This window comes from Carassius auratus, unplaced genomic scaffold (assembly GCF_003368295.1).
Source record: "Carassius auratus strain Wakin unplaced genomic scaffold, ASM336829v1 scaf_tig00013523, whole genome shotgun sequence".
Lineage (NCBI taxonomy): Eukaryota > Metazoa > Chordata > Actinopteri > Cypriniformes > Cyprinidae > Carassius > Carassius auratus.
In genome coordinates this window covers 26,199-49,267 of record NW_020524407.1, presented here as the reverse complement: position 1 = coordinate 49,267, position 23,069 = coordinate 26,199, and the positions used below count along the sequence as shown (strand labels likewise).

The window sequence follows — 23,069 nt, the reverse complement described above, 5'->3', positions numbered from 1 at the left end:
TGAAGAAGCAGTGGGCTTTCTGCTTGATCTTGTTCATGTTTTGTCTATCCCAATTCCGGAAGGTTGTAGCATGTGCTTCCTGCCAAGGACCAGGATGTTCAGTCCCTGCTGTTCCAGCTCCGACACAACTGCTAGCAACTGCAGAGATAATTCACACTCTCTGTGACCTTTTTACCATTTCTGTTTAGATATTAGACATGAATGAGGTCATTCATGATTTCTTTAATGAATGAGAGACCTCGGTTCATTCAGATGGTTCTCTATGAAATAAGCTGCAACTCATGACTTTTTTGGAGGAATTTCCCTCGGCATTGCCGATGAATTTAGGACCTTTAGCAGATCAGCTGTAGGGAAATTATTCTTGCTCACATTGTTTTAACCTACTTCTGTACCACCCACTTACGCACAAACCAGGAGGGGGAGTTTCCTGATTACACAGGAAGTTGTTTTTCCAATACCCCCCATACAAAGTACAGGCAGTAAAGGTTACAACTGTTTGCTAAAAATATCCAAGGGTCTTTGTATGTAGATTTTCATATTTAACACTCCATACTTGCATGAACTATTCATAAGACAGGTCTAATTATTTATAATATGATAATTTTTTATATATATATTGTTGTAATTTTACTTCCAGCAGTAACAAACGTCTAGCACCAGGAAGTTGTGACTAATTAACGTTTCATTTTTAGATGGATGTTTTATTTTTATATTAACAATATGTTAATGAGTAGACAATCTAGAACAGTAGTGCAAAAAATTTTTTTTTTAATATTACATATAACATGAAATAAAATAAAAATTATTAAAATAAAATAAAAAACAGTAGTATAATAAAATACTATTTTTAAAGATTACTTTTCCAGCAAATCCAGCAAAACATTAAATTTTGAAACAGTTGGTTAGAAAACAATGTAATTATTGTGAAAAGTTAGATCAGAAAAATATTTTAGTTGTAATAACAGTATAGATACATTGCACAGATATATAAAAAAACAGTTTTTAAAAATAAATGCTATATATATATATGTGTGCGTGTGTGTGTACATATGCATGCATAACACCATTGCATAGACCAGCTGCATTGTCTTATCTTTCTAAATATATTCCTCACGAAAATTTTGATAACTGTAATGATATCTACAGTTTGAATATGCAAAGTGAGTCCCAATGAATTCCAGTTTCTCTTGTATCCTTTCTTTTTGCTTATTTCAGACATGAGGAAGTGTTAAATGTGGAATTGCAGGTGTGATCATTTTCTGCTAATTCATGATAAGGAAGTGGACGGTGAGCCACAGATGGGCTGTTTCACTCTGGAAAGCACCGTACACACACAGTACAGTAGCACACTGTTTTACAATCCACCCTTAACCTCTGTTTATAGTCACCTTTACTTTAGAATTTCTAGATGCACTTCCTTCCAGCATGTTAGTCTTGTAAATTTACAATCACTTTCTTGCATACAGTCTGGTTTCTTAGCCTGTAAACAAATCATATAGACCTACTTTGGCCACAGATTCACTTCATTTCCCTTTCACACCCTGCTCAGACTGTGTGCAGAAAAATCCGGTTAATTCTTAGCATATCAATGAATGCGCCAGTCAGCGTGGAAGTAGGGTAAATGTTAGCACCAAAAATAAACTTGCCCACAAAAGGCACATGTCAGACTTAAAATACAGGGTTAGTCATAGCAAAATGAATGTAAATCCCCTGCCTCCGTGTACAATTGCTATGGGGAGCGTCCGTGTTAATAATGTGTGACTGTGTGACGTTCAAATGGAAGCCATTGATGAGTGGGCAGAAAGCAAAAGGATCTGGTCGAAGGTCAAGGGACTTTGTGTTACATCAGAATTTGTAGCTTAATGTTATCATATCTGTTGAAGCAAAACACTACAGGAATAAAAAATTAAATAAAATAATAATGCACTGGTAAATGTATTTATTTTGGGCTATTTTGCTTCCATAATTTGTCCTCTTTCAGTCTCGTGGAAAGAAAATGTGTTAAATACACATTTAAGTGTTAATTTTATTACACTTTCATTACAATTACAATACTGTATTGTGTGGTTAAAGGCCGTTTTCTTTAAATGAGTTTCTTCTCATGCCCCAAGCCAGAAATCTCCACTTCTGTAACACTTATTTACAGCAAACGTACTCGTTTTATTCCTATTAACAGTATATTCTTAAGGATTTTACAGAGGAAATAGTTACTGTGTCATAAGTTCTAATATACATTTTATTTCTTAAAAACAGGGTGATTTTTATTCTAGTTGTGGACAAAGCCCTGAAAAATAATAACAAAAGTAACTTCAAATTATCATCACATAATTCAGATTTTTTGTTTCTCAGAATTGCGTAATACAAACTTGCAATTCTAACTTTTTTTTTCAGAATTGAGAGATCGCAATTGCGTGTTATATAAAGTCAGAATTGTGAGATATAAACTTAAAATTCTGACTTTTCTCAGAACTGCAATTTTATATCTTGCTATTTTAACTTTTTTTTTTTCTCAGAATTGCGAGTTTGTATTATGCAACACTGTATTAAAATGAAAACTCGCAATTGCGCAAAAAAGTTAGAATTGTGAGATAAAAACTTGCAATTACCTTTTCTACTTTTAAAATCACTGGTGGAAACAGGCTTCCATCATTTACTGATTTATTAAATGATAAAAATAGATATCCAAAATTCCCTCTGTAAAAAATACAATACGTCAACAAAATGACACAAAGAGTTTGAAAAGGTTTCAAGAAGCTTGTAATACAAAGTCACTGTCTTAATGAACTTTGATTACCTAACTGGGGAAGTAAGGGGATTTATGCTCTTAAAAATGAAGGTTTTCAAATGGTTCTTTTGGAGAACCTTCCCATTGCACAAAATCCTCTTTGTAGTCTATAAAGTTTATTTAGGCTATAAAATGTTAGTTAAAATTTTACTTTCTTTACTTGTGGTCTCTTGCCTTAAAGGGATAGTTCATCCGAAAATGAAAACTTGGTTATTATTTACTCAACTGTATGAGTTTCAAAAGAAGATATTTTAAACAATATTGGTAACCAAAGAGTTTGTGGGATCCACTGACTGGATAAAATGCAATGAAAGACCAATTTTTTGGTCACCCACAACTTTAAATAATATTCTTTTGAGCTCAACAGACGAAAGAAACTCATACAGGTTTGGAATAAGTGGAAGGTTTGTAAATAATGACAGAATGAGCTGTCTCTTTAATGTTACTCAATGGTCCTAGGCCATTGAAAGTCACTGGTTGTCGGTTAATGGGTGGTGGGAGTGGGTACTCATCTAAAATATTAGCCTATTTGTTGGCAAAAAATCCCTTAGGTATTATTATAATGGAGCATAACCAATTTTAAAGCCATTTCTGTCTGGGACTGACACTACCTTGTAGGAGGGAGGGTGTGTAACACGTTCTGTTTAACATTACATGGAAACTGAATTTCCCTAATTTTTAATATGAGTAACTGTGGGTTTCATGGGTTTTGTTAAACAGTTTTTGGGGTCTTTCGGGTTGGAAACTTTGAGAAATTGGCACTGTTCCCTAAACCTGTTCTGCTGCATTAAAACCATGCTTAGCATTGCTCCCTAGTGGCACATATGGCACTTACTTCTGGTTTTATGTGTTTTTTTTATTTATTCTGACCAGTTGAACACTATAGTATTAAGGTAAACAAACATATTTTTGGCAGCTTTAAAGCATTAAATCAGAGTAGGTTGACTGTCTAGACAAATAAGTGATTTAAAAGGTCACAGACAAATCAGCCCTGTCTTGGAACATCCAAAGCAGTGAAGTTACCATCACTTACCGTCTCAGAGTGGGTGGCTTTGGGTGTTGTGTTAGCCACATTAAGACCGTCAATGACAATATCAAAGGGTGGTCTCTGCTTCACGAAACTCTTAAAGCTTTTAAGCTCCTGTACAGAACACAAACAAGCATGTTATATGGTGATACAGTTAATATAATGTCAAATGGGTGCTCTATATATATATATATATATATATATATATATATATATATATATATATAGGGTGTAAACAATATGCATTGCAAAAACAATTACAAATTTGCAGTGCAATGTAGATATATAGTCAAACATTGCAGTATTTCCATGGTGTTCTAATGCTAAAACTAGTCAGAGATTAAAACTCCATGCAAAAAAACAACAACAACATAAGGCAGCGAAGACGTGCACTCTAGTAACCGTCCTTCAGTTTTTTTCAACTAAAGGAACAGACGGTTACCTGGATGTATGGGGGTTTTCTATGTAAATTTCCTCACTTTGGTGTTATGCAGCACATTGCACAAGAGAAAAGCAACCAGTGTTGCACAAGACAGGAAGGACAGCTGAAAACATTAGTTAGCTCTTAGAATGGACAGAATTAATATCAAACCAGTGTTGTTACGGTTAACTACAACTATTAAAAAACATTCAAATATATGAAATACAACAAATATTAGATGACAGACTCACACTTAAAGTGTCTCTATATTATGGTTAATGAAAGGTTCATATTTTGGTTTTGGGAGTCCCCAGCTGCAACCTTACATGCATGCAAGGTCAAAAAATTTCATTGTCTTTTAATATGCATTTATTTTTTTACCTTACTTATTCAAAGACTTCCAAATGATTCGCTCAATGATTTAGTTTTTCCAAACCCCTCCTTTGCATGATGCTAATCTGCAGCGGTTGGTCCAATTGGTCTCATATTTAATTCATATTGCCTATACTGTAATGCCTGATAAACAGTGTTGTGGAAAGTTACTTTTAAAAGTAATGCATTACAATATTGCTTTACTCCATAAAAAAGTAACTAATTTTGCTACTTGATAAATAAACACATTATGGAAAATAATTTGTTACGTTACTTTTGCATTTCTTTTTAAATCTGGACAGGGCTTGCTCGTTTGTTTTTAAAATAAAAATAAAAGTTTTTGGCAAATATAAAAGCCTTTTCACACCAAAGGTGAAATGAATATGCCTCTGGCTGAAGAGAAAAGTAAATTTAAATTTACGTACAGTAGAATGCAGAAGAAGAAATTTCAACTACAAATGTTTGTCATGTTTCTCTAATTTTTGATTAATAGTATGGTTCAACTGGATCATCCAAGATCAGAAGCAAAGACATTGGTTTGCAGAATGGGATTAAATCCATAAAATATATTGTGTTGTTTAACATTTAATTATTGCAGGTTTGTGCCATTCTGAGATGCATTATTTTTTATTAATTTTGAGGAATATTGAAACTGTGTGTAGTGAGATGAATTAATGCATATTCATATTTATTTTAGAACTACAGTAACAGATTTCTGTCGACATGGGGACAGGAGAGATGTCAATCAATAAATTGGAAAAGAAAAAAAGTAACTTGCGTTATATATTTGAAAAAGCAACTTTATATATTCTTTTGTAAATTAAAAAGTAATGCATTACTTTACTAGTTACTTGAAAAAAGTAATCTGATTACGTAACTCAATTACTTGTCATGCGTTACCCTCAACAATGCTGATAAATCACTTGTGACAAAGTCCTTTTAGGCAAGGCACTAATGCACTTTTACTACGCATGCGCAAGGGTTCCTCAATTGTGCGCATCAGTGGAACCAGACGATAGGCTTAAGTGTTTCCCAGCTTGACTGTTAAAAGCAGATGATTGGCTTTCCAGCGAGAGTAGCGGGACATGTGCATACAACCGCCATCTTTGCTGTCATGGGTTTTCCTTATATAGTTGTATTGAGGATTGTGGAAGTGGCATGTCTCTTATAAATTTTCTCTGCTTGTGAGCATAGTGCTGCTTTGTGTACAGAGTTACCAGGAAACCGTTATTTTATCGCTCCAAAAGCGGCACTTAGTGGCACAGAATGAATTTACATTTTCATTCAGACTAGAGGTGCGTTCCAAATGGGATATATCAGGCTCCAGAGGGCCCTTCGGAGTGAAAACAATCATGGCCGCCATATTGAAGGGTCGTTCCAAACCGAAGTGCTCAAAACTGGCTACTTTAAAGGTCCCTTCGAAATGAAGCATTTTGAAGGCTACAACTGGTGGACACTTCGGGCTCATATGATCCTTTGCGCAGATTTTATTGCATCTCTGTGTGGGCACGTGATGATGATGATGCAGAAGGGCACTACAAGAAACAGTTGTTTGGTCCCCTACACCCTTTAACCCTTCGATTCTCACTCTGAAGGGTAAACCCCTTTGAAGATATTAGGGCGTAGGGAAGAGCCCTTCCGAATGGAACATAGGGCAACGCGAAAAGACCAACAAGTGGGTGGGCAATGTGCTAATGTTCCATGTTGACGTTAACATGAAATGGCTTGGGATTCGTTTTAAAAATGACTCGTTTCAATGATCCAGTCAACTTTCTTTAGAGAGACAATAACTTTATACACGGTGCACTTTCAGATTAAAAAATTGCAGGATCTTTTCATTCACTCAGAGCTGTGTCACACTGCATGAAAGGTAATAAAAATAAAAAAATCAATAATAGGGACACATTAAATGGAAATTAGAAATGCTGTGAGGGAAAAACATTTTTTTAAGCACATTCAATAACATTTAAACAAGTAAATTTGAGTTGCAGTAATAAATACCAGTTTTAAAATGAATAAAGTACTAAGGAAAATATAAAATTAAAATTAAAAACTAATAAAAATTAAAAGCACAAAAATTACTAAAAAAGTAAAAGAATAAAGATTTATTCAAAATATTAATAAATGTCATAATAATATATATATATATATATATATATATATATATATATATATATATATATATATATATATATATATATATGAAAATACTATCAAAGCAAGCAAAGGAGGATAACATTCATTAAATTAGGATTTTAGCTTCCTGGAACAGCTGAGGAAACAATCTTTATATTTGCATTTCCATTCGGTGATGCTAGTACACAGAAATGACACATTTTACCTTTAAACAAGATTATTGTTTCAAAAAAAAAAATCACGAGGACCGGCGGGTGACTCTTATAGCAAACAGATGTGTCATTGTAAGTGATCCTGGCTGAAACTCTACATATCAGATTAATGAAAAAAAGCTGAGATATGTGCAGACAAGAATGTACAGGAAGTATAAGTGCAAAACATTCAATAGAGAGATAAAGCAGTGTCTTCACAGATAGTCCGACAAGTACTGGCCAAGAACTGAACATACTACCTTCTTTTTGTCAAAGCATTGTATAAAAACAACTTTTGTTGAACAATGTTTGACTTTTCCTATCTGTCTTAAGGGATATTTAAGCATTCGTTACTGGCATACAATAGAGCTTCAAACAGAACTTGACCACACCTGGCTCAACTTCAAAAACGTGATCAGGTTGTGTTTCGCTGAATAACACAAGAGCATATATGGGCCCCTTGAATAGCAGGGCCAAAAAAAAAAAAAAAGCTAGAACTTCCTCCTTCTTTGTTGTTGTTTAAGAAGATGTTGAAATACCTCCCAAATTGTCCTTGGGACAACATATAAACAAAACAAGGGAATTTCCAGCTGGACTGGGGCCATGTCACTCCCTCACCTGTCTGTCCTCGAGCCTCAGAGCAGCAAACGGCTGTTGATTCATTAACTTTAGCTTGATAGCAAAGTGTGATAGCAAAGTCATGCACACTCATGCCTAGAGTTCATCAGTGTCAAAGTACACAAAAACTATACACTATATACATTTACTCTGTTGAAACATTACATAAGTAATAGTACTAACCACACATTAATTTAGTCCAAAAAAAAAAAAACAATTGTAGATGCATACATATAATCCACAATTAAGCAAGCAATAATGTTAATAATGCTGCATATTAATTTATTTAATCAGCTCAGTGAATTTAAGTGAACTCTTAACTCAAGATTTGCTCTGATAGAATCACTGAAATTTCTTAAAAATTATAACAAAAATAAATAGTAGCTAGTTGATTTCGCAAATAATTGCAGAAATGTCAAGTAACACTAAATTAAACATCAAATTGTGAGGTAAAAAGACTCTGAAATAGCATTTAAAACATATTAGTAATTGTGTTTTAAGGAATAATTAGCAGTTTATAAATAACTCTAAAATAACACTGAATCAGATCCATCGAATTCACAAATGAATCATTCTGTGGAATCTGTAAACCAGTTCAACAGGCACATTGATTCATCTCAAATCACATGTCGTTTTCATTTTCCTAACGAACAATAGTACATTTCTTCTGAAATGTAGAGGACGGAAAAAGTATTATGCATTAAAATGCAGTCAAGCTGAGATGACAATTCTCCAACAGATTAAAGACATCTGTAAATGAAGTTTTGTAATATAGGAAAAAATATCTGTATCACGGTTCTGAGTAAACTGCAAAACTGTGCAAGTTCTTCCTCAAAGCTGAGGAAACAACAATGTGGTCAAGTCCAACAGCTAATACACAAGCTTCTGTTTAATACACACAGAGCGATGTCTGTGAAAACCACAGGTATTCCTGGACTGCCAGGTGGCTGGAAACCAGTGCTTTCATTTCTGCCTGAAGCGTGAGAATTCTTTCTTCTAAAATTCCAATTTCCGCTGCTCCAAAGCACTAATATGCAAAAACTGAAGATTGTAACCCATGTGTGAAAACAAGACACCAAAAACGAATAAGTGCAGCTTCTTTGCATTCTAAAAATCCTGTTAAGTGTGTGTCAAGTATCTAGTGTGTGAGAGGATGCATGACTGGAGGAGGGGTGAGCGCCACAGAAAGAGAGGGGGAAGGGGAGCTGGATATTTGGGGAATTCCTTTTTGGTTTTGGTGGGGGTTAGCGGTTAGAGATCGGTTGTTCAACTCTTAAAAAATTCTGCAGCATTGAGTAGGGTTAGTAATTTCAGCACTTTGATGAATTTAATCCAAACCTGCATTTTCACCTGGTTTTAACTACGTGCAACGCAATGAGATGTTGAAGACAAAGATCTAGCATTGTAAGTGTGTTTTTATTGTGTTTTGGTTTCGCTCCGCATCGTCTCGTGGCCATGGAGAGGTTATATTGAGTGGGAATAGAAACACAGGGGATTCCCTGATGGTGTCAAGAGGTCACGTGCATATGGTACCAGCTCGCCCTGCACCTAACTCTGAACCTACAGAATGGGTGTGTCGGGAATACACAAATAAATCTGTAACAGATTTCATAGTGATCACAATCTCATTCTCAACATACACAATAGCCCATGACAATTCAAACATGCACCTTCAGCCTTGAGTGATTATTAACATAATGTACACTTGCATGATTTAGCTTGAATCATTTAAAACAAATTAACAGCATTTGATAAATCCTCAGAACCTGTTCTGTTTTGTTCAAAGCATGCATGAAATTCCAATAAAATTAAAGGCAGTCACATACAAAATTGCCAAGAGAACAAAGAAATTAGATGAATTAGAGTACATGTAACCCACACCGTGCCCCACGGCAGACATTAATGAAAAGGCATCTGCATGTCCTGTACTTTTCCTTATTATAAGCTTGGTGCTTTTGAAACGGGAAAAACAGGCTCCCCCAAGCTCACACTTGACCTGAAAAACTGCTGGCCACTGACTGTGAGGAAACTAAAAAAGGGCCTTTTTAACAAAAGGTTGATATGCTAATCTGATATTATACTTACTTACTGATTTCTGAACCTGTTAATAACCATATAGTGCATTAACAGAACACATTGGCCCCATTTAAAGTCCACTGACAACTAAAACTGTAAAAGGTTTTTTTTTTTCACACCAATGATTTATATTTAACACAAACATTGAATCAAAAAACATTTTCCTTCTAAATACACTACCATCCAAATGTTTATAGTAAGTCATTTTTATTTTTTATTTACTCCGCAATTATACACTAAATTAATAAAGAATGGCAGTCCATTTCAAATAAATGCTGTTCTTTTGAAGTTTGTATTCATCAAAGCAAATCAGAATATTAGAATGATTTCTGAAGTGAATATTCATCTTTGCCTTCACAGGAATAAACTACTTTCAAAATATAATAAAAAACGTATTTTAAATAGTAATAATACATATATTTTAAATAGTAATAATACATATATTTTAGATTTGTAATAATATATTTTAAATTGTAATAATATATTTTAAATTGTAATAATACATATACATACATATATATATACTTTTTTTTTTTTCTTGTTTTAAAGCACAAATATTCCATGCAATCTCACAGTTACTATTAGGTCATGTCAAATAAATATGCAATATTTTAAAGGTTTATTAATTTGTCACAGAGTAGGACACAGTTCACATCAACCACCCAAAAGCACCACATTTTTTCCCTTTAAAGGCAAAATGATTGTCTAGGGGTTTTTAAATGCCTCTGCAGAGTTTTGACTGGGGGTGTTTTAACTGTCTTGAACTGGTTTCACTTCATAAGGCGGTGCTGTAGCGATGGCGAGGGGCTGGAGTCCATGCAGTGCTGCAGAGAGGCAGGCCGGGGACTTTCCAGGGTCACTCATGTGAGAGGCTTTTGAGGGCTGAAATGTGAAAGCCCATTGTGTTGCGCTTAACGACAGCAAAAAGCACATAGGCAGTACACATGTCTCAGCATCAATCATGTGCACGACCAAATTAGAGAGCGTTTATGGCTATACTGAGTATTTTGTTTTTCCAAGATGTACTGTATAAAAATGTTCCTTTCTGAGACAGTGCTTGGAAATTGAATGCGTTTCCTAACCGTGAGAATCGGCAAACAAACACGACTGTTCTCTCTGGGGAATGGAATTTCAGAGGAGTTGCACGCCTTGTGACCTTGTGTCTTCGGTTGGACTGTATTCATGGGCTTTCTAAACGGGGACCGGACAGACACATGAAGGAACATGTGTTGGAAAGCCCCTGCATCATATCTAAATGTGGAACTAGACAGGATCACATGCTTATGACATCTATAGACCCCAAGGCCTGAAAAAAGCAGCCCACCGGACAACACCATCATCTAATTCAGGGGCAGACTCCATTTAAGATGGAGCTCAAAACTGCATGGAACATCTTCTAATTCGGGACGACTACCAAACTTGTCTGTCCTGAAGTTGCAACCTATTTGGTGCAACACAGAAAATAGCTTTAGTTTTTAGTCTGTATCTGTATTGTTTTATTATTTTTAAGGAGAACATAATCTAAAGACATTTGAAGATTAGGTAATATATAACGTGTAACGTGTATATAACATGTTTAATCAGTCATGTAGAAATGTGAATACAGGGTGTATAGGACGCTTTCGCCATCTAGTGGAGTGAAACAGAACTACACAATAAAACCTTTACCTTAAACTAAACTTCAAACTTATAAAGATGAATTTCATAAAACGCACCCAGGTCACAGTTCACCAGAAATTCAAAAAGATAAAAAATATTTTGCATAAAGATTCAAGTGTTAAGACCTTTAAGATTATTTGGAACATGTATATTATTATGCTGATAAATTCTTCTAACAGAAATTGAGATTTATAAAAACATCTATTTTACAAATATTTAACAATACAAAAAATATATTGTGTAAGTATAGTATTTATTAATATTTTGAATTGCCTTTTATTTTTATATTTCCCGTTATCATTGTCATTTTAGTTCAAGATTTAGTCATTCTATTATGTGCTTTTATAATTGCTATTCTTTTTTTTAAAGTTATATTTAGCTATAATTTATTTTTATTTCAGCTTTAGTTTTAGACAATCAAGCACTTAAGTTTATATTTTTCGTATAGTATTTATATTACATTTCCAGCTTCATTAACAGATAAAATGACTATTATTAGTTTTAGTGTAGTTTTAGCTAAATACTGGTATAACAACACTGGTTTAATGTTCATTTGATCTATCTATCTATCTATCTATCTATCTATCTATCTATCTATCTATCTATCTATCTATCTATCTATCTATCTATCTATCTATCATTAGCTAATGATAATGTTGGAGACAGACCTCTGGGGTGGTTTTCTTGAAGACGTCACTTCCTTCTATGACTTTCTTCATCACTTTGTCCTTCAGCTCAGCATACTCTTCCTCAGTCAGCTGAATGGATTCAAGTGATGCCTTGCAATTTTTGCACTCTCCACTAAAGCACAAGATATTTCCACACCAAATAATCAGTTAATAAAAGTCGATATTGACAATATTTTTACCTGAAAATGAAAACTGAAATTAGTACCTGGGGGCCACGTATGAGAACTTCCCACTCCATTTCTTTTCCGGGAAACTGTGGAGATGGAGAAAATAAAACAGTTGAATCAAATATTTATATGATATACATTTATATGACGTAATCTTTTTTTTTTCGATATTTACCTCTCAAACCAAGCTTTGATAGTTTGAATCAGCGGCTCCTCCGGGTAGATCTGATTATCTCTCATATATGAGAGAACAGAAAAGAGCTTGTCCTCCTGTCCTCGCTGGGTGATGCCGCTCTGAAACAGACACTGCCAGGTGTCCTGATTAGGGACGAGACCCAGTTCCAGGAGCTCATTGTACAGCATCCAGCTCGTCTCGATGTCACCATGAAGTGCCGCCCCCGCGATGGCATCACTATAGTTACGAGGAGATGGAAGGAGGGCCTTCTTCATCCCCTCCAACACCACAAGCGCCTCCCTCCAGCGTTCAGTTTGACCGAAACCTTTAATAAACAGGGATGAAGCGCCCGTGTCGAGAGTTTTAAAGCAAGTTTTCATGATGTCGTAAGTGTCAAACACCTCCGAGTGGTGGCCACCCGTGACACACAGCGTGAGATATCTCAAAAGGAGTTCATAGGAAAGGGTGCCCTTGTCCTGAACCACGTAGACCAAGAGAGATTTGGCGATGTTGATGTCTGCATTAGTGGCCAGCAGTCCTTCCATCATTTGCATCTCGAAGCGTTCAGGTTTGGAGGAACTCTCTTTGAACTTTGCCCATTCGGATGCGGTCAGCGGATGATCAGGAAGAGCAACTTTTACACATCCTCTTCCTCTCGTGGATGTATTATTTGACAGCTCTTCTGTATCCGCCCCAGCTCTCTTTTTCATATATTCAGCAGTTCTTCTGGCCGTTCCAGCAGTGAATACTGAATTGGGGAATGCAGGTCTCGTTCTGGGAGTGAACCCTTTTTCTTTGGAAACCCGGCTGTGTGCTTGTTTGTCTCCTTTTGTGCTGTAATATTGTGTGTGTGGATTTATGATAAACCTGACAGCATGCACAAGGTTTTGTTGTGGTAAACAAGCCAAAGCAGGCCTGAAATACAAGGGGTTGACAACCCATGATGTGCAGAGATACTTAATGCAAGTCCTTGATTTTGACACAACTAGAGATCCCATTTCTCTAGCCGTCTACTTGCTACTTTAAAGGTGCTTTATGTAATAAAATATATTTAATAGCTAATTCTTTGCGAATTAAGGTCCGTTTTACAGTTCAACAAAAATACAATAATACACACTAACTTTAAAGAGTTATATTTAATAGTATTTATATCTACAATTAATAGATATAAATAAAATTCAGCCAATTATCCTCTAAAGAATTGTGCTTTTGTATTTAACACACATTCGTGAGTTCCTTACACCACTAAGATATCTAATAATTTCATTTTAAACCCAATTATGTCAATACAATCACCGGTAATTTAAACAGGAACATCTAACTCACAAGATCTGTTCAAAAGTTCGTGAATTCTAACCAGAAGGCAAGTGCATGCCGTGCGAGCAGCCATCTCTTGCGTGGTCGCTCTTTAATTACGTCACTCGTGCGCCTTTAGGTCAGAGATGTAAACAGTTAATCAATCACCTCTGCTACACGAACATTCCCCAATTGCTCAAAAATCAGTGTACATTTTGTTAGTTTAAAATATATTATGATTAAATAAAGTTAATAATGGCAAACAATTAATAAAACCGCACAGTGGGAAGATTTACAGCAAAAGAATAGCCTCTTCGAAACAAGGTAAAATGATGACTGTTAGCTAACTTACTCAGGAATTATAGTGATTTTTAACAAGATCAAGGAGCTATTGTTTTAAATCATATATATATTTTTTATATATGTGTTTAAATCAACTGGTATAATAACGCTAGATATCGTTAAAAGTCGCTTAAGAAAATACATTAACATTAACTTACCTGTGGTTAACATTACATTTAGTGGAAATTTTGTGGATTTAGACTATACTAAATATTTTATATTAGAAGACTAAGAGATTAGAGATTAGTTACAACAGATATTACCATAGTGTGTAACATTAGTTCCTGTAATACAAAATCTTATGAAAAATGAATATGATTGTGCTGTAATTTATAGAAGTACTTCTGAAGGGTATATACCAGACTTAAACACGTATCCTTCAGTCAAGCTTAGACAACCAAGCTTGACTTTATAAATGATGCATTTATTTAATTGTAATAATGTGATAAATGATTACTTGGCTAATATGATTTCAATGTAAAATCGTAGTAAATCATTTGAAGCGTTAATATTTTATCTAATATATTAAGACATGAAAAGTACTGCATACAGTAGGAATGGTAATGAGGAGCCATCCATGGTTTTGCTAATGATTACTATAATTTACTATGGATATGAAAATATGGAGGTCTGAACAGTATGAATAATCATAATGTGTGGACAATCTTTCTTTGTATTGAGCAGCTGGCAGAACAGAGGAGGAGAGGAAAGCAGAGGAAATTGAATTATTCACAAAGTATTATAGCGAATGAAAAGGAGGCAAAAAAAAAGAAGATGACTAATTTAAACACATCCCATGCTTCTACTACGGTACTGGGTGAGCTGAAAACAATCTTAAAATGATTTGATACATTTCGAATTGATTTGATTACAAATTATAAATATACATTTCAGTTATCAGTGTCACATGATCCTTCAGAAATCATTCTAATATGCTGATTTGCTGCTCGAGAAACATTTCTTATCATCACTTTTGAAAACAGTTGTGCTGCTTAATATTTTTTGGAAACTTTTATTAGGATTCTGTGATGAATGGAAAGTAAAAATTAACAGCTTGAAAAAAATTTCTTTACTGTCACTTTTGATCACTTTAATGCATCCTTGCTTAACAGAAGTACAAACCTGATTCCAAATAAGTTGGGACACTGTACAAATTGTGAGTAAAAAACGAATGGAATAATTTACAAATCTCATAAACTTATATTTTATTTACAGTGGAATATAGATATCATGTCAAATGTTGAAAGTGAGAATGTGAAATGTCATGCAAAATATTGGCTCATTTTGGATTTCATGAGAGCTACACATTCCAAAAAAAGTTGGGACAGGTAGCAATAAGAGGCTGGAAAAGTTAAATGTATATAAGGAACAGCTGGAGGCCCAACATGCAATTTATTAGGTCAATTGGCAACATGATTGGGTATAAAAAGAGCCTTTCAATGTGGCAGTGTCTCTCAGAAGTCAAGATGGGCAGAGGATCACCAGTTCACCCAATGCTGCGGCAGAAAATATTGGAGCTTCTCAGAGAAAATATTGGAGAAAATATTGGAGTTTCTCAGAGAAAAATTGCAAAGAGTTTGAAGTTATCATCATCTACAGTGAAATTTAAAATGGACTGTGGCAAAGTGGAAAACTGTTCTATGGTCAGACAAATCAAAATGTTAAGTTCTTTTTGGAAAACTGGGACGCCATGTCATCCAGACTAAAGAGGATACCATGGAAAACCTTTTTTTAATCACTTACCCTGTATAGTTGGTGCAGAACTTCATTTCCAGTAATCCTGTCTGATCAAGAGCACATGCATAAATATCAATGATGTGTTCATTGGCAGCAGCACGGTTGGCCAACGCTTCATAGTGCTTCAAGGGAATGAAGTACTATTTTAAATGTGTACAGAAACACCAGTTAAACTTTTAACAGAACAGGAATAGCTCGGATAGAAACGCATGGCATTATCAAAGCAAAGGTCATAGGTTTGATTTCTAGGGAAAGTAAGATCTGATAAAATGTCTGCCTTGAATGCACTTGGCTAAATGTGTGGTAAAATGCATAAATATAGATGTAAGGATGGTATGAGGTTGCATGAGTGTGTGTGGCATGGGCAGCTTACACATCTGGAAAGGCACCATCAATGCTGAAAGGTATATCCAAGTTCTAGAACAACATATGTTCCCATCCAGACGTCGTCTCTTTCAGGGAAGACCTTGCATTTTCCAACATGACAATGCCAAACCATATAGTGCATCAGTTACAACATCATGGCTGCGTAGAGGAAGGACCGGGTACTGAAATGGCCAGCCTGCAGTCCAGAACTTTCATCCATAGAAAACATTTGCCACATCATAAAGAGGAAGATGTGACAAAGAAGACCTAAGACGGTTGAGCAACTAGAAGCCTGTATTAGACAAGAATGGGACAACATTCCTATTCCTAAACTTGATCAACTTGTCTCCTCATTCCCCAGACATTTGCAGACATGGCCTTGTCCCAACTTTTTTGAGATGTGTTGATGCCATGAAATTTCAAATCAACTTATTTTTCACAAAAAGTTTTTATTCACAATTTGTACAGTGTCCCAACTTTTCTGGAATCTGGTTTGTATTAGTTTCTTTGAAAATGAATCTTTCTGATCCCAAACTTGTGAACACTGGAGTACGTATTGCCTTTTTAACCTTAACACTCCTATATTATATATCAGCTTCCTGCAGAAGATGAAGTCTTGCTGCAGAAGCTCAGAGAAGAATCGAGGGCAGTGTTTCTCCAGAGGAAAAGCCGGTAACTACTGAACAATGAAGAGTTACAGGTAAGAGAGCATTTTATTTGGATAGTCTCCCAAACTAAACATTCATCATCTGCTTTAGTTATGTTAGTAAATGTTTTTTTTCCCTACTGAACCTTTGATTTCTTCTCGATAGCATCAAGTGCCGCCCACGAGTGGTGACGAGGCCGTGATCAGTTATAAGAGTTTCCTAAAGGTTGGAGAAAAAGCAGGTGCCAAATGCAAGTGCGTGCATCATAGAAAAGTGTATCAATGATTGTCACTCGAAACCATGAGTATGACAGGCTGAAAACTGTAAGTCAGTGTGATTCGTAGGTGGACAGTGCATGACTCATGACTCACTGAGATGTTCATTTCACAATCATTACACCCCATCAGGTTTTTCTTCACCGCCCAAGTCTACGCCAAACTACTTCATAATGGTCCATATGGGAGGATATCAATTATGCAGTTCTTCAATTATGTCATGAGAAAAGGTAATGCATTCTCATTATATGAAGTAAGTTAATTATGAGTCTTTTAGTTCTTTTCAATGACTAAATGAGATGTGTAGCTGAATCACATGTTGCTCTGCTTTTCTTCTCTGGCAGTGTGGCTGCACCAGACCAGGATTGGTTTGAGTCTTTATGATGTAGCAGGTCAGGCTTATCTCTGAGTCTGTAAGTAATCTCATTTTACCTTCAAAAACCATTAAAAATCACAGTATTGATCTTTTTAGGAGTAAAGCTGTGTTGTTGTTCTGCAGGATTTGGAGTTAATTCCCACACTCCCCCAATCTTTCTACTCATTTTATGTTTGCACTGCCGTTCACAAGTTCTTCTTCCTTGATCCTCTACATACTGGTAATTCTCCTGTGGTTGTGCTGGTACAATTCGCATTTTGATTTACGTCAGAGCACCTGCAGACATTATTTAGATTTTACCCTGCGGATAAACTGGAATGAAAAGAAGAATCATTCTAATGTTTTGTACTTGCTCTGCAGGGAAGATAAAAATTCAGGACATTCTGGCTTGCAGTTTCTTGGATGGCCTACTTGAGGTGGCTTATAGATTCTCATTCAAGTGAATCTTTATTACTAATATAAAAATATCTACATACACTACCTTGAAAAAGTTTTTAAAGATCCTTCAGAAATCATTCTGCTCATTTGCTGCAATGCTGAAAATGGTTGCTCAATATTTTTGTGAAAATTTTGAGATATTTTGGATTAATAGAAAGTTCAAAAGAAAAGCATTTGGGACATTGTGGTAATCCGATTTATTCATTTATAGCCTTGAGACGAGGAGCTGTCCAGAGACAATCAGGAGTCTATAACTGGTTCTCTGCACCTTCTGCTCTTCAAGTTTATGGTAACCCTGCAAAACACACTTGATCAATGTTATAGAAGTTAAATCTCATATGTTAATCATCATATGTCCTGTTTACAGGTCAGTACCTCAACTTGGATAAAGACCACAATGGGATGCTCAATAAGGAAGAGCTGTCTCGATATGGCACAGGGACTAGTGTTTTCCTAGACCGTGTCTACAAGGAATGTTTAACCTATGATGGTCTTAATTAATCATTTGCATTACACTAAGAGTTAGATGAGAGAAAATCTCTTAAATATTGTCTGCTGTCCAAATTATAACATTGTGGGCAGGGAGACCTGAGTTCAAGACCTGTTTCCAGATATACATAGACAAAGTCTGTTCAGAGTCTCTTATGCTCACCAAGGCTGCATTTATTTGAAATCAAATACAGTAAAACATTTTAAAATAATGTCAATTTAATATAATATGTTTTCTGTTTTAATATTTTAAAATGTTATCTATTCCAGTGTTGGTAAAGCTGAATTTTCGGCATTCTTGATTTGGTCATCAAGAAACATTTCTTATTATCAATGTTAACAACGGTTGTCCTGTAGTTGTGCTACCCTTTTAAAACTTTTGTGTACTTTTGACTTTTGAAAAAAATGAATGTTATGATGTTACTCTGGAAAAATACATCCAAGCAGACATTTGCCACTGAAAATAGGCATATAGTATTCTTATATGCATGGAATTTCACTATCTAAAAACATAACCATGCAATTTGTAATGATTTTTCACACCCTTTTTTAGGACTACAAGACCTATCTAGGCTTTGTGCTGGCTCTAGAGAACAGGAAAGAGTCTGCGGCCCTCCAGTATATATTCTAACTATTGGACATGGAAAACAAAGGCTATGTCAATGTACTTGCCCTCAGGGTAAAGAAAGTCAAGCAAAAATACGTTTGCTTTTTATAAATATGTAAGTTATACATCTGCACTAACTAACCTATTCATCTGTGATTTCAGGCCATTCAGAAACAAATTAATTAAGGCAAACAGTCATTGTATAAAGCAGTCTATTAACCTGTATGGAGGTGGGTGTTTTGGGTCATAAAATGATCAAAATTTTGTGTCTATAGGATGAAATCTTTGATATGGTGAAGTTTAAAAATCCATGATAAGATCACACTACAGGACCAGGTGACCATCGCTCAGGGTGAAACTGTCACTAGCATCCTCATCGACCTCAATGGCTTCTGGACTTATGACATAGACAGCAACACAGTTGATTTAGATGACACATGACATCATTCCATTAACAAATCAAGTTGTGCTATTGGACCAATTGAGCTACTCTGAACGAGGAAAAAACAAATCAGCCGAAAGGAATACACAGAACAGCTCATTTGTATATGGAAATGTTTATTAAGTAATATGTACAAAACAAACTGTATTTTTTCACCTACATTATAGAAAATTGTTATACACAATAAATTGTCAGAGGGGTGGACAAATTGAAATCAAATCTCATGTGTAAAGTTCACATTTACATGCACACTAAAAATAATAAGTTCACATAAAAATAATATTTGGTTACTGAAAGAGGTCACTTAAGAAAGAGGGAATATTCCCATCTGACAGTTTACTCTATTTTTTTAAACTCCTAGCATCACCAGTAACATAGAAATATCTAATATTATAAGTACTTACATAATACAGAATTGTAAAAGATTAATACATAAGTAATACATGCAGTTGTTATAGTATTTAGCTTACGCTATTTTACGTAACAATGAATTGTGTTGACTCAGAGGTTTTATATGGAACATTTTCACCTCAGAATAAAAAATATGTACATTTTCTGAAGAAAACGGGAGTGGTGCTCAACGTGGCAAAACTTAGCACTGGGCAGTTACTGCTACTTTTTTATAATTTTTTAACAATTGGACAGAATTTTTTATTTTTTCACACATGACTAATCGCTATTAGCATGTAACTATTCACTGCTGGCATTTGTAGCATGTTGGAAGTCCTGCTTGCTAACATGAGTCAAAAGAGCCAAGTCCCATGTCTACACAATGTTCTGATGCAGAGATATAGGTCTTGCTTAACGGCACTCTGATTGGTTGCTAATTGTGACTTTTTTTTTATCTTTCAGACTTTTTTCTCAGAATTGCGAGTTTATATCTTGCAGTTGTGAGGTTTTCTTTTTCTATAAATTTAGGTTAGGTGAAAAAAAAAAAAAAACGAACCGCTAGATGTAAACTCAAAATTCAGAGAAAAAGTCTGAATTGTAAGGTAAATTCGTAATTACTTCTTTATTATATATATTTTATTCCATACCAGAATTAAGCTTCCATAGTTTTATGTATGATTATTAAATCAGTTCTGCAATGTCAGCTATGCATAAACAATGTTACCCTCATGTTTAACTTCACGTAAACTTCCCCTCCAAAACCAAGCACACCTCATGTGTAAGGTTTATATGGCAAAAAAACATCTTATATGCTCAATCAACAAAACAGTGTTTTAAGAGGGAATGGGGGAAGGCATCTTATTAGCATCAGATGTAGCATGTGATTCCTGCTCCAGTTCAAAAGTCACGTTCACAAAAGAAGCAGTTCCTTCTGGCTGCTCAATCTTTGGCTGCTGGCCGTCCTGATTGTGCTGCTCCTCAAAACGACGTTCTGCCTCCTCAGAGAGACGGTTCTCCTCCTCTTCTTCCTCCTCCTGCGGATTACACATTATTAGGGTCTGTTCTAAGTCTCTCAAAGCATGTACAATAGTAACTGTACATGCTACTTTTATGAATATCAGTAAATACATGAAGGCTGTAGAATTATAATAGCACTGTGCATACCTCTTTCTTAATCCTGTAGTACTCATCAATTGCATATTGATATTTTGGCGTCGTGATTCCCAGCAGTGAGGCCATTTTCTCTCCAAGATAGTCACACACTGAAATATTTGGGTTGAAATGTTAAATTCGTATGATTAAATGTCACAGGCTGGAAAGAGTTTCATTACCTGAGATGGTTGAGGTAGCTACTCTCCACATATGGAACCAGACATATGGACCCCAGGTCAACTTTGACTATAATCATAGACGCAAAGTTACTAAGACATTCAGGTTATTAAAAAGAAGCAACTGAAATGACACTTATATATAACGATTTGATGCAACTCACTGTATCCACTGTACTTAAGGTTTTGGCTTTCTCTGGTTCTTCTTCCTCCTCTTCATCTGTACTGTACTCTTCCATGGTTTCACCAGACGCAAAGTAGATTGTTCTGCGAGGAATCTTGGGCTTCTTTTTGCCCAGATCTCCGAGTTCCACATTTTCAAACTCCTTCACCACTGTAGAACTCTAAGCCAGCAGATACATTTCAATTTAATTTACCAAGAACATTACACACTGTTACAGAGAGGTAGACAGGCCTATATAAACTAAGATCTTAATATTATATTACACTATCTTTGTGTAAATTAAATTAGAAGAATATACTTCCGTAAATCACATTATTATATATCACTAATATAATATAAATAATATATTTATATCTTACATTATGTGTATTATTATCAAACTAATTTTAATCGCTAGACTAAGATGTAACGAACAAGGAAGTAGAATCATATAACGTTATCTCGTCTGCAGTCAACAACAAAACAAAGTATGTAACTCCATGACCTCACTTATTATATTTAAAATGTACATAACCTTTTCTGTGTCCATAGTTTGCCCCAGAGACACGTTAACGTTTGTGAGGTACAGCGACAGTTCAACCATGTCTTCTTCAGTCCTTTTTGTTGCTTTCTTTCAGCTCTAACGGAGCGTCAACGAGGAAGTGACGTCACATGTAAACAATTTCTACTTAAATAGATTATTAGAATAGAAAACGTAATTAAATCGTTAAAACGTTGACAATTTTACAGAAGACATATAAAGGATCAATAAAAAATCATATAGAAAGTTATTTTTTATTCAATATGAATTTTATTCATTTGAAAAAATTTACTTATTTTAATAGTAACGTGACATTCAGCCAAGTATGGTGACCCATACTCAGAATTCGTGCTCTGCATTTAACCCATCCAAAGTGCACACACACAGCAGCGCACACACACCATGAACAGTGGGCAGCCATTTATGCTGCAGCGCCTGGGGAGCAGTTGGGGGTACAGTGCCATGCTCAAGGGCACCTCAGTCATGGTATTGCCGGCCAGAGATTCAAACCCACTACCCTAAGGTTAGGAGAACTCTCTAACCACTAGGCCACGACTTCCCACAAAGTATATATTTATGTTCATATAATTTATATTATACATAAACATTTCAACATATTTTTCTGAAATACATACATGCATTACATTTACGTACTTATATATACATAATATATATACACAGTACACACATTGTGTAAATAAAAACTTTTATTTTGGATGTGATTAATCCCGATTAATAATTTGAAAGCACTATTTTAAATTTATACTATTTTCATTATTTCTTTTGTCTTTAAACACAATCACATTATACAACCAATGCTTTACGTGTTTATTACTATTATTGTTATTATTATTATAATTATTATTATTATCTCACTTTTTATCACATTGGATAGTCTTAACACTGTAATAATATTTAGCAGTCTTTGTATATTAGACAGGGGCAGTGTGTTTCCCAGTGTTTCACAGCTAAAGGCACCTTTGGAGTCCTAACTATGTCAACTATAACTTTTGATTGCTTCCATTGTAATTTCCATTGTAAGTCGATTCGGATAAAAGAGTCTGCTAAATGCTAAATGTGGCTAAATGACGTGGAGGTTGTGGCCTAGTGGTTAGAGAGTTTGACTCCTAGGGTTGTGGGTTTGAGTCTCGGGCCAGCAATACCATGACTGAGGTGCCCTTGAGCAAGGCACTGAACCTGAAACTGCTCCCCAGGTGCCGCAGCATAAATGGCTGCCCACTGCTCTGGGTGTGCACTTTGGATGGGATAAATGCAGAGCATGAATTCTGAGTATGGGTCACCATATTTGGCTGAAT

The 23,069-nt window shown here is 35.2% G+C and overlaps 1 protein-coding gene and 2 pseudogenes across 1 annotated transcript; 1 reads left to right on the top strand and 2 right to left on the bottom strand.

Annotated features, from left to right (window-relative positions):
- Window positions 1-4: 4 nt before the first annotated feature.
- Window positions 5-13,930, bottom strand: LOC113074057 (mitochondrial ribonuclease P catalytic subunit-like; annotated as a pseudogene).
- A 2,242-nt stretch (window positions 13,931-16,172) lies between these two features.
- Window positions 16,173-20,272, top strand: LOC113074056 (serine/threonine-protein phosphatase 2A regulatory subunit B'' subunit gamma-like; annotated as a pseudogene).
- On the bottom strand, window positions 19,428-21,863 carry LOC113074055 (protein FAM177A1-like). The gene is made up of 5 exons (XM_026246766.1): window positions 21,748-21,863; window positions 21,214-21,393; window positions 21,053-21,119; window positions 20,886-20,983; window positions 19,428-20,755 (listed from the first exon to the last, which is right to left on the bottom strand). The coding sequence occupies exons 1-5, from the start codon at window positions 21,814-21,816 to the stop codon at window positions 20,555-20,557; spliced, it is 615 nt and encodes a 204-aa protein (XP_026102551.1). The 5' UTR covers window positions 21,817-21,863; the 3' UTR covers window positions 19,428-20,554.
- Between the last annotated feature and the right edge of the window lie 1,206 nt (window positions 21,864-23,069).

What these genes read in the sequence shown, in the direction of transcription:
- LOC113074055 (XM_026246766.1), bottom strand. Translation starts at nt 21,816, where the DNA reads ATGGTTGAACTGTCGCTGTACCTCACAAACGTTAACGTGTCTCTGGGG. An exon ending in CCTTAAGTACAGTGGATACA is followed by an intron (nt 21,120 to 21,213) that starts GTGAGTTGCATC and finishes CTATGATTATAG; the next exon opens with TCAAAGTTGACCTGGGGTCC. An exon ending in AGCTACCTCAACCATCTCAG is followed by an intron (nt 20,984 to 21,052) that starts GTAATGAAACTC and finishes CAAATATTTCAG; the next exon opens with TGTGTGACTATCTTGGAGAG.